The 13330-nt window shown below is 33.1% G+C and overlaps 1 protein-coding gene across 1 annotated transcript; it reads right to left on the reverse strand.

Annotated features, from left to right (window-relative positions):
- Window positions 1-9407: 9407 nt before the first annotated feature.
- On the reverse strand, window positions 9408-13068 carry LOC109340635 (probable peroxygenase 4). Its single transcript, XM_019578354.1, has 6 exons — window positions 12932-13068; window positions 12556-12666; window positions 11965-12050; window positions 10165-10259; window positions 9762-9887; window positions 9408-9667 (listed from the first exon to the last, which is right to left on the reverse strand). Exons 1-6 carry the CDS (start codon window positions 13044-13046, stop codon window positions 9520-9522), a joined length of 681 nt encoding a protein of 226 aa, XP_019433899.1. The 5' UTR covers window positions 13047-13068; the 3' UTR covers window positions 9408-9519.
- Between the last annotated feature and the right edge of the window lie 262 nt (window positions 13069-13330).

Below are 13330 nucleotides of genomic sequence, written 5' to 3' on the forward strand. Positions count from 1 at the left end.
TGGTAACCCGTAGCTCTTTACGAAACATTTGTAATTTTGTTGCATTCGTGTCTCAAATAGAGCCTAAGACCATCGATGAATTCATTGAGGATGTTCACTAAGATATAGCTATGCAAGAAGAGTTAAACCAGCTTGAGCGAAACAATGTATGGGACTTGGTCCCCAAACCAAAAGATCATCCCTGGCACCAGATGGGTCTTCCGTAATAAGCTAGATGAATCTGGCATAATAATTAGAAATAAGGCTCGCTAGTGGCCAAAGGCTACAACCAGGAGGAGGGCATTGACTATGATGAGACCTACGCTCCTGTAGCCAGACTTGTGGCCATTAGGATGCTCTTGTCATTTGCATCAATCATGAACTTTAAACTTTTTCAAATGGATGTTAAAAGTGCTTTTTTAAATGGATAAATTCAAGAGGAGGTGTACATATACCAACCTCTAGGGTTTGAAAACTTCAAATACTTGAACCATGTATATAAACTCAAGAAGGCCCTCTATGGCCTAAAACAGGCTCCCAAAGCCTGGTACGATAGATTGAGTTCATTCCTTCTAGAAAAACGGTACGAAAGAGGTTTGGTCGACACCACTCTATTCATCCGTAGATCTGATAATCATGTTTTACTCGTACAAATATATGTTGATGATATTATCTTTGGATCTACTAATGACATCCTTTGTAAGGAGTTTTCTGAGTTGATGCAGGGGGAGTTTGAGATGTCGATGATGGGTGAGCTGACCTTCTTTCTTGGACTTCAAATCAAACAAATGGAAAGTGGCATCTTCATCCATCGGTTGAAGTATTACAAGGAATTATCCAAGAATTTCGACATGGAGCAATGTAAGGACGCATCTACACCTATGGCATCTGCATGCTTTCTGAACAGAGATGAAAAGGGAAAAGCGATTGAGGTAACCAAATATCGCGGGATAATCGGCTCCTTATTGTATTTAACTACTAGACGCCCCGATATTATGTTTAGTGTTTGCATTTGTGCTAGGTTTCAAGCTTTGCCAAAAGAATTACATTATATTGCTGTGAAACGTATCATGAGATATCTAAAAGGAACTACTATTCATATGGGATTATGGTATCCTAGGGATCCCTCAATATCCTTGGTAGGTTATTCCGATTCCGACTTTGCTGGGTGTAAGTTGGATCGTAAAAGCACTAGTGGGACTAGTCACCTATTAGGCAACTCCCTAGTTGCATGGCACAGCAAAAAGCAAGTGTGTGTCGTCTAGTCCACCGCTGAAGCGGAATACATTGTCGTTGGCGTGTGTTGCGCTCAAATCCTTTGGATGAAGCAGCAACTTAAGGACTTTGGGCTTATATTAGAAAAGATCCCTATTAAATGTGATAACACAAGTGCCATTAACCTCTCCAAGAATCCCGTTTTTCATTCTAGAACTAAGCATATTGAAATAAGGCATCATTTCGTGCGTGATCATGTCCAAAATGGTGATTGTATATTAGAATTTGTTGAAACAAATAAACAATTGGCAGATAATTTTACCAAGCCCCTCTCACGAGATACTTTCTATGTTCTTCGAAGAGAACTATGAATCCTTGATGAAAAATATATTGATTAATAATTTCTTTCTTTGCCTTGCATGATCCCCTCTTAATGCTTTGTAAATGATGATTGAATGCTTATGATTCCATTGTATAAATCCATGATTCTGTGCTTAAAAGCTCTAAATATATGCGATAGCTTAAACATCAAATTATCCAATTAAGTTCGAAATTCATGCATGCTTTTAAAAACATCCAAAACACTAAAACTAATGCATTTAATCGATTAAGTAACTCATTTAATCGATTGCCTGGGCCAAAAATTTTAAAACTGCCATTTTCAGCTCAGGTTAATCGATTAAGAGATGTTGTTAATCGATTCACGGCATCAGTATATCAGAAACAGAACCATTTCTATACATTTTTCAAAACCCCATTCATCCCCATTTCTCTCAAATCTCAGAGGAACAAATCCAACATCATCCTAAGCTTAATCTTAGCCCTAAACTGAATCACCCCACTGTATTTTCCCTCTATAAACCGTCTTCCTCATCTCCTATTTCCAAGCATTCGCTCTCCCCAAAATTCAAAACCTCACCCTAGGTTTTCCTCAACCTTCCTTTAAACCGCCATCACGATTCAGTGTTTGATTGCTATGGATAAAGGACGTAGAAAGAGAATCAAGACAACCGCACAACGTCCACCGCGTGCTCCAAAAACCGTGCCTCCGCCACAACCAAGGCAGAACCGTGGGGACCCATACTACTCTTTAATTCTACAAGAAACTCGGTTGCAGAAATTTCAGGGAAGAAAACCCATCTATATCCGGTTTGCGAATGTGACTTGGCTTGCAGAACAGAACTTCGAATTTCCGTATGGCTTACAAGCTCAAGGGGTTGTCCCCTTCTTGGAATTGAAAGGTAATATTTACCCTACTCTAGTTAGGGAGTATTACGCAAATTTTAGATATAGAGATGTAAAATATTGGTCGATGGTAGCTGGAAAATTGTTTGAGATTAACGAAGAAATCTTTATGAATGTGGGTGGTTTAGCCTTTTCTGGTGCTAGTTTAAGTGATTGTGGTTGCGTCTATCAATCAAGACTATTTTCGTATAGTATCTTCATATCCCGAGTAATTGATTGGTGATGGACTGCTCAGACAAGGATCACTTGATTGGTGAGAGTTTAATTCACAAGATGGGCATCTACAAGTATGGCAACACTTGGCAATATCAAGAGGACTTCAACAATGTCAACCTTGATCCTTCCGGTGAAGATGATCAAGACATGAATCAAGAGCCATTTGCTGCAACTCAGGGGGAGTATTTAGGACACACATCACAAGAACCTACGTTTGGACAAGCTTATATGGATGATATTGAGCAACGTCTCAATAATAGGATGGACCTTCACTTTCAGTCTCTTAAGGATTCATATCATACGGATTTGGAACATTTTGAGGAACGTCAGAATGCATACCTTGACAACCATTATCAATCCTTGCGGAACTATATTCAGTCTACTAATGAGTCTCAGAATAGAAGAATGATTGCTGAGTTCAACAACCTGAGTGTCTTCATCAAGGGTGGTTGTAGTTCGTCGAGTCCTGACATTCAGAATCCTCCATCTCGTCCTTAGATAGGAAACCTTAGACCCTTAGTTTAGTCTTCCTAGCTAATGGACCTTGTGGATCCTGTTTCCTCTTGAGATCTTATGTTTTGTATTGTATTGCTGTTTTTATTTGGATTGTAACAACTCAATGTCTACTGCTGAACTTATGTTTTACATTTTGTGGTAAAATGGTTTTGAATTATCTCGTTAATACTTGCTTGTTAATTATGTTGCATATAGCACTTTACTTTGTTTGAAATGAATCTTGATCATGATTGGTATATGTAATTATATTGAATGATTGTGCCTATTGCAAACTACTTAAATATATCAATTGCGTAATCATCCCATGCTTGATTTGCTTATGCATAACCCTTCATGTCATTCAAACTGTTATGTGGCTATCTGCTGTCATTTTAATCGATTAACGGTTTCACTTAATCAATTAAATGATGTAAAAACTGTGAATTTGTTCAAGCTTCTTAACAGCTGGTTAATTAGTTACAATCCCAAGGTTAATTGATTAATTACAGTCTATCTTAACCATAATAACTCTCCTAACCTTTGACTAGAATTGAATACGTTTATCTTTTTGATAATGTCAAAAAGGGGAGAAACGTTGCTTGTTGTGCTACATACATTTTGCAGGTTGTATAATGCTTTTTGTAGGTTGTTCTATCAAGCTTCCGTATATAACTTTGCTTACCTACTAGGAAGCAATGCGCTTTAACTTTGTTCTCAGAAAAACAACCTTAGTCAACCGCTCTTCAAAATCATCATCAAGCTTATCCATCAATAATTGAAGAATTTTGATGCAGTGTTTGTCATCATAAAAATTGGGGAGATTGAAAGTGCAAAGAGTCAAGGATAGCACTAGCATGTCTTTGCATATGTTTTGATGAAGACAAGGTTTTAACAAAGCTTGAAGATGGCTTAACAATCAATCGGCCTTATGCTCATTTGGTTATGACTAGACTAGGATGTAAATTGAGCCTATAATCTAAGTAGTTTGGGATGTGTGCCGTAGTAATTGAGTATAGGTTAGATGAACTTAGATGCTAGTCTCTTAAGCCATCTGAATTGTCATATCATATTCATGAGATACATCATCTGGTTAATTTTATGTTCATGCATCTATCATACATGTTATATGTGCATATTAGGCATAATATAATTGGTAAAGCATGTATATATATTGTGCATAACATATGAGAAGTGTATCATTTGAATCGTATGCATAAATGTTCCAGTTAATCGATTAACGTGGTAACTTAATCGATTAATTCAACTACTTTTCTTTTAAATATGTGTTTTCTGTTTTAACTGAATTTTGTTTCATTTTGTTGCCCCGTTAATCGATTAAAGAGAAGCCTTAATCGATTAACTAGTTTGTTATGTGTTATAACTGAAATCTGTTTTAACTGTTTTTGCAACGAATGTAACCACCTATTTTCTATGCTATAAATACAAGGCATTATTCAGAAACCCATAGCATTGCATTCTATTGTATAGGGCTGTTTATAGAGCATTTTGCATACGTATTTTACTGTGTTTTTGTAAGAGAGTTACATGCGTGAGAAGAGAGATTATGTTGGATTAAACTATTGTTATGTGCTTACTATTTTTGCATAATTTTGTATCCATTCATATCTTGCTCATATGCTCATGCATTAGATTTTGTTAGAGAGAAATCATTTGTATACTGATATTGATCAACTCATTTAAATCTTGATGGCTTAAGTGGTTAGTAAAAGGATTAATCTTTGAGTCGTTATCTTGTCATATTTTAAGCATTATTGTGCTTAGTATACCTTGTTGTTTAACGTGTTTTTGTGTAGTCTGGATTTGTCTCTTGGTGTGAGATCACCATAGAGATTGAGGTTCTTCACCAAGGCTAGGAGGTCTTGATTTGAGGATAAGAATCTTGGCTGGGGCTAGTTCGCGAGAAAGGTTTTCTCAAGAGGCGAAGAGTAGCGTCAAACCAAGGATTTAGAGATCCTAGATTTCAAGAAGGGAGCGTCCTATGTGCTTGTAATTGAATTGGTATTTGTATCCATTTTTCAATATTGTGAAGAAAGAAAATCTCCCTGATCCAGAAGCGGAGGCCTGGATGTAGTTTGCAGTGGATCGCAAACAAACCAGGATAAAAATCCTTTTTGCACTGTTCTTTCTCTCTTTATCTTCTTTATGTTTCTTGCCATTATAAATTGAATTTGTAATTGAAAAGTTGTATATTTGTTTACTACCATATACTTAATAATTGTGAGTAAAAATATATGTATTATATCTGTTCAATTTTGTTTTAATTACTATGCAATTTGCATGTCTAATCATTCTATTATGTGCTATAGTTAATCGATTAAACCCTGTTGTTAATCGATTAACTGGACTTTTTTCCAGCAGTTGGGTATTGGTTCAAGAAGCGGTGATTGTTAACCGCTACACCTATTCAACCCCCCCCCCCCCCCCCCGCCTCTAGGTGTTCCTAGACCACTAATACCTAACAAGTCTATATAGAGGACTCCATTGAGGTGGTAGATCTCTCGTCCGATTCTGAGACGGAGGAGGACCCAAGCGAGTGCCCTAGTGCACCCCCGAACACAGAAACTAGTTACTAGTAGCCCTTTCCATTTATATTTTGCTTTTGAGGCGGGTATTTGTGTAGGGTACTTTTGATGTGCTGAATGACTCAACCTATTTTGTATGTTTTCAGTTTAGACAAATATTTTATTCCGCCTTGTTTTTTGTATAAACATTTTTTGTTATGTCAATGAAGAATTATTCCCCGATATGTTGAGATGTTTTTAGTTCCCATTAGGTAATGATTGTTGTTTTTTCCGCAATTTAGGTTACTTAACATGATGTCCCGAAAAAGAATCAAAAATAAGGAAAATAATTTTTATATTATATTATTCAAAAAAAAATTTTTACCCATGCTTTGAGCATATGCTGGAGCGGGAAGTAGGTCACAAGGTTCGTCCAATGACCCGGAAGAGGAGATGGAGGTTGAAGTAGAGGAGTTGGAAGCTAGAGAGGAGGATTGTGTGGAGTTAGTCTGTATAGAGGATTCCATTGAGGTGGTAGACCTCTCCTTCGATTCTAAGACGGAGGAGGACCAAGCGAGTGCCCTAGCGCACCCTCGAACACCGAAACTAGTCACTAGTAGCCATTTCCATTTTTATTTTGGGCATGGCCTCACATGCTTTCTTGTGTGACTAGTTATGCTTAATCGTTTGCTTGAATTATTAGGTTGAGAATACGACCCATAGATAATTTCAGTAGGAGAAGTATCTCATACACGTCTAATGTTCATAGATTTAAGATGGATGGGCGTGGAGCTGCTAACCTGGATTTCATGACTGCAATGACTGCAACGATTCATAATGTGAATGCAAATTTGCATCACCTAAATCAACAACAACCCCAAACCAACCAAGGACCAGCTCAGTATAAGGGCTTGGACGAATTCTATCGTCGTCAACCCCCAAAGTTGTAAGGAGGTTTTGCACCAGATGCTGCAAATGACTGGATCCAGGAGTTGGAAAGGATCTCTCGGGCACTTATGTGCCCAGAGGAGCAGAAGGTCACCTATGCGACCTATATGCTGACTAAGTTGAGAACTGGTGGGAATTTTCCAGACGTTAGATGGAGCATAAACAACAAGTTGTCAACTGGACAACCTTTAAGGATAGATTTTTGCATAAGTACTTTCCTGCGAATATGAGGGCCAAGAAAGAGATGGAGCAGGGAAGCATGATAATTGGGTAGTATGTTCCCAAATTTGAAGATTTGGCGAAGTATGCCTCACACTACAATCAAGTGGGGAACGAAAGGTCCAAATGTACCAAGTTTGAGGATGGACTCAAACAAGACTTGAAGGTGATGTTTGTACATCAGCATATACCAGATTTTGCAACTCTGGTTAACTTTCCATTATTTCAATAAAGAGTTATTCGACGATATGTTGAGTTGCTTTTGGTTACCATTAAGTACCAATTCTTGATTTTTCCACGATTTATGTTACTTAACGTGATGTCCCGAAAAGGAATCAAATATAAGGAAAATAATTTTAAATATTAAAAAATTACTCATTTTTGGGCAATGTTGTTGGAGAAACTTTCGGGGGTTACAACATAGCACTCCTAGTCCATGTGACAGGAGTGCAGGAAATAATGTTCAAGCAGTGTAACTGCCAAAAGTGAATATTGGAGGGGTGAGTATAAATAAGAAAAAAGGGGTCATTGTATGATAGCTTTTGAAATACATTGGTGTAAGGGAATTGATTCAGGGAATCAATTAGGATTCTTCTTCCATTGTAATCTTTCACACAATTCTTACATTCAATAAAAGTATTTAGCATTCGGGATCCAATTGATCCTGAATCAAATTTCTTCCTATTCTTTCGTTCTTTTTATGCATTCTTGTACCGGTGTTATCATATGGACATCCCAATTGTGTGGAAATAACTCATGATTACCCTCCACCACTTTTGATAGTTGATATATACGAACTTCTAACCTCTTAGTAATAACTTCTACTACCTCCAAAAAGTTCACAATAAATGTTGTATCTTTGCTATTGGTTCCATTTAATTAAATCAAAAGATGTTCTTTAATTTAAATCAACCCATAAATGAATTTTCAATATATAACTTTGTTGTCATGATTTCCCTTTTGGACTTAAGGTTACATAAAAGCAATAAACTTTTGTGAGACACAAAAACAAAACAAAAATATTGTTTTGTTTTGATAATTAAAATGTAATCAAATAAATTAAGGGTGTAAATTAATGAAGGCACCATTGTGATGATTCTAAATCATTTATATAAAAACTTCAAAAACATAGGTTGAAATTGTATTCTACCTCTTTCTAAGTCATGTTGTCATGATCCGTCAAGGATCAAGTAATGCCTATTTATATATATTTTTATTTATTAATAGTAACTATTTAATAATAACAATAATAGTAACAATAAACATCACACATCACATTATTGGTAGTAACATAATAAATTGAAAATTTCAAATTCATCTTTTATAGACTTGAAGTTATAAATAAAATATATTCAAACATAAATAACAAAATGTTCTTTTTATCATTCCTAATGTCTAATTTGAAATAAAAATTATTCAAAAATCAAATTTCATAAAATAAATAATCATGATAGATGCAAGGTTGTGATGTCACTTCTTTGCATTATCTCATCTTTATATGGTCATGATACATAACTTCTATCTGGTTTAATAAATCAAAAATAAATATTTTTAACAATAATTGTTTTCTGTAATTCATCCTTTAAATGGTCATGATATTTTGTTTCTATTCCTTGAAAAATTGAAAAGAAAATAACAAACGATATTGCCTCAATTTTCGGTTGAACATCGGTTACACGATTTGCGAAGAGGTAGCACTTAATTTTGACCACTCCCAAAAATTTTGGAGTTGTCACTATGTTTTTTGTGGTTAAAACTTTGAAAACTCTTTTTTATGCCCAAATTAGTAAAAACAGTCTTTAAATAAGAGTCATGAGCTCACAAATCGATTGTGAATTGCGAAAGATATTAACACATCCTCTACCTGTATATGAAACCTTACTCACACTAATTGCTTAGATTAAATATATCCTTAATTTTTTCTACTGAAAATTAATTTTAAGACAAAACAATATATTATTTTATATTTATGTATGACAAGAGTTTATGATATGTGGAAATCAAGATTTCCCAGTTTTTGTTACAAAAATTGATTATCTTGATTAATTGATTTGTTTGATTTTTTAATTACTTGAAAAAATGGTTTAGCAATAATTATCTATCTATCTATCCACTGTAAGAGAGTGAGACACCTCCACTTATGTCTGTACCACATCCCAACTTAAAGGGATAGACTTCAGTAATTTTTTTTTACCCACTTTACGCGAGTGAGGTAACATCATTTCTGTTGTACCAAAACTTGACTTAAAGGGATTAGTATTTTTAATAATTACTCGTGAATAACATTAAGTGATGAGGCAACAACATCTTACTTACCCACTTTTAGTGATTGAAATAGTAACATTCGTGTCACCACCACTACTCTACTAAAGGATAAGTTTCTTTATCAATTACCACCGTAATCACTTAAATTGAAATATGAGGCAACATTACTTGTGTATGCACAACATCTCGACTTAAGGAATCAAATTTTTTATTAGTTGTGATCGTCAATGTTATATTTATAAAATTTGAATATTGAAATATAGTTAATGTATAAAATTTGAATACTAATTAAAAGAACAAATAAATCAAAATGCATGAAATATATACTTGTATTATGTTACCTGAGTTATTTCACACATTACATTTATTTGAGAAGCATTACTTCAACTTACACCATAAATTATATGGATGTCATTTACACTATTTTCTTTCCAGAGTATTCTTTTTCCTTTTGTATAAATAGACTTCCATCATAAACACCTCGAAAAGATTCTTTTGTAAGTAAACCATCCTTGTCTTTTGCAAGAAGATGTAGGATTTTAAACTCTACGTAGCTTGCAAGCCTGAGAATCAAATGGTAATAATTTATGGTTCATATTTTCACTAGTTAATAATCAAAGCAATTAATTAATTCAGTATAATTTATTACTAACTTACCATCCTTTGTAATCCTTAGGAGCTCTATTTGACTTCACCAACTCCATCAATTCATCAAATGTTAAAGCATTTGAGTTTTTTTTGGCATGCTTCTTGAAAATTTCTTCAAATTTTGAAGCAACAAACCTAAAAGTCATAGTCTTGAGTAAGAATAGAGATGTTATTGTTATTATATCCTAAATTTTTTATGTGCTTTACAAAATATTATATTATTTTGATAAGTTGATAGTCAATTAAACTAGCATAAACAGAAGGAACAACTATTCAAACAAATTAATATTGGAAAATGAAAGTTGCAAACAAAAAAACTAAAATAATTCATTAACATTAACTATTAGTTTATTTTCTTATCTAAACAGTTCATAAAAGTTACAAACAAAATATGTACATATAAAACATGTACCTTCCTTCAGTATCATAGACACCAGTATCACTTCCATGTTTGCCTAATTGAATGTTCTTAACTTCAATTGGAAGCAATATAGAAGGAGACTTTCCCTACACCACCAATGGAGTAAGAACCAGTAAGTAATGTAGTAATTAGTAACCAAACCTTGCACAAAAATTTCACTGATTTTCAAGTATAATAAAAGCACTCTGCCTTATTTCTAATAAATTGTGATCAGGGTATTGTTTACTTTTTCTTAAGGTTACTTTCACTTTTAAAGGGGTTATTTGTATCAAACTTAAACTTTAGTAAGCTTTAACTCAAGGGAATATTAGAATATATAGAATATATAGAAGTATCTTATAATATTTTAAATTATCTTATATAAAATATCTAGAATATATTTGGATATCGAGAAAATATACATAAATATAAACAATTTTGTAATCAACATGGTCAAACAACCTTCCAAGTTTCTACAAATATTGTTGAACATAAACAAGTTCAAAAAATATGTTCAAATTTATAATGAATAAGATAAATTTCTCGATATTCAGTCATCACTTACCCAATTTCATATTCATGTTCCACCAAATTTGGTCTATAATACTCATTTTATAATATTCCATGTGATCAATATAAATTATACGTGTTCGGTTATAATTATGGGGTTGTTGTAGTGATTCCGCGAGCAATATGGAGATTGAATGGTGATGATTGGAGTATTTTGAAGATGGGTAATGGTAGTTGATAATGAGAATGGCAAAGCTGGTGGTTGGTGATGGTGTTGTTAGGATGGAACGAGAGAGGAAAACATCAATGTTGTTAATTCAAAAAAATCTTTTAATATTAGCGATTCAATTTTTAATAATAAATTTGTAGTTTTGGATTGTTCTAATTCAACCTCGAGCATTCTAAAATTTCCAATGTTTCTCTGTCTTTCTTACTATCACATAAGATCACAGATCACTTCTCTCTTTTTCCTATTTTAAATCTCTCACCCCATAACAACCCCATAATTATAACCGAACACGTATAATTTTGAGACAATCATTTTGCAATGTAAAATCCACATGGACTAAACTTATATGAATAATAACTCTTGGTATGTAAGCTAATTTTAAGATTTAAGGTTACCAGGATAATTAAATCCAACAAATAATCTATTAGGTAAGAGAGTGTTATTAAAATTACTTTTCTATTTAATATGGTATTCCTAATATTGATACACGTATCCACATGGACTAACGTTCATGACTATTTGGACTCTATTGACATTGAGTGAATAATAGTGATTTCTCTTTGGCAACTAAATTTACTTATTAATATTTTAATCTAGTCTATATATGAGTCTTCATGTGATCAAATCAATTGTTATGACTTAAGTTATCAAGAAGACTACCAACTATTTCTTTATATAGGATTCTTGAAGTATGATGAGGTATACAAAAAGGAAGGTTTATCAAGGAATTCTTGTTCTAAAAACATCACTAAGAATATAGATATGTCACCTACCTAAAAATGTTAGATATCATTCGAGATTCCTTGCACAAGTATAACATGGTTGGGACTATACCTAAGAATTTCAAGTAAGATTCATTTGCTATTTATTTTTTTTACTTTGAAAACTTACCTATTTACAACAACAACAATGACTAATTTAACTTCATTAAGATTAATTTTCCAATTAGAAATTATATTTATGTGATTTTTATTTTTCTTTATTAAATATCTTCTCCCTTTTTATAATAGCTGTTGAAAAATATTTATTGTATAAGTAAAAAACAAAACTTGTTGAACGAAAGAGAGAAATACCGGGCGAGTACTCTGACTGAGACCAGCGTTGATAAAATTAGCAGCAACTGTGGACAAAATAACTCCAAAACCTAGAGCTCGAAATGCTACAATTAAGAGAGAATCACATATTAAATGACAAGAAAATTCATCAAATAAAATATGATAAGATTTTTTTCTTACTATTTCACTAAAAAAAATATATTTTCTTAGTTGAATTTCCGTTCTTTTCTATTTATTGTGTTTGCCTCAATGATATGTTTTGATGGAAAAGTTTAAACTTTAAAGATACAAATGAATTTTATAATTCAGGATTTCCTTTCCTAAATTGGAAGGATTGTAAAATAATCATAAAATGTAAATTAAATATTGGAAGTACACATATAAATTACGTCCAAACATGTCGTATTGTTAATTTTTTAATTTCATTACATAATTACAATCACACCCATATTATTATGGCTCTGGGAGTTTTTCTATGGGCATGACTATGACAATTGCGAACGCCTCAAGTGTATTTTCCCATAATTTTCACAAAAGCGATAAACATAATTGCAGTCACAATTTAAAATATTACTTAATAATAATGAGTGAGGGAAAGGTAAAAAAAACCTTCGAAAGTCTCATTTGGGTAAATGATGCCATCATGGTTCCTATCAAAGAATGCAACGTGCTTCTGTAGAACGGTTTGATCAGTTGCTATTGGACTCTCAGCAAGAATTCCTTTACAAGTAAAGTGTAGAAAAATTAGGAGTGAGTTGAAATAAAATATTGTAAGTGTCAAACACAATTCTAAGTATGATTTTAAATTGTGGTTATGCAATTACACCACTATATTTCAGCTTTTGGAATCTCTTCAAAGGAGTTCTGGCCCAATTGGCCACAATTTTCCATAATTGTCGTACTCAACACATTTAAAACATTTCTAACAACAAAAAATGAATCAATAGAAATAAAAACACAGAAATGATTAGATTTTTGTAGATACCTTCATAATTTTTGGTAGAAGGTATTTCATAGGCTATAGAGAAAGAGAGATGGAAACATTGAAGATTAGTGACTATGAAATAGAGAACTAAAGAATAAGAGAGAGATGAACGCATTTTTCAAATATAGGCTAGTACGCTTGTATTGAATACAAAGGAATACTGAAAGCACAACATTTATATAGAGATTTTATCACAGAGAAATAATTAATTTACATATTTCCATAAAGAAGTTAAAAAAATGTTCCTATATCAGATTGAAGTGGAATGCCATGTCATATGTTTGTTGGACGATTTTTTATATTATTTGAATTCCTTCCATTGAGAACTATGTTTCATTGAACATAAGAATTGATATAGATCATGATCGAATTAAATAGTATGGTCTTTAAACAAAAGTT

This window comes from Lupinus angustifolius, unplaced genomic scaffold, assembly GCF_001865875.1.
Source record: "Lupinus angustifolius cultivar Tanjil unplaced genomic scaffold, LupAngTanjil_v1.0 Scaffold_215_43, whole genome shotgun sequence".
In the NCBI taxonomy this organism is placed as follows: Eukaryota; Viridiplantae; Streptophyta; class Magnoliopsida; order Fabales; family Fabaceae; genus Lupinus; species Lupinus angustifolius.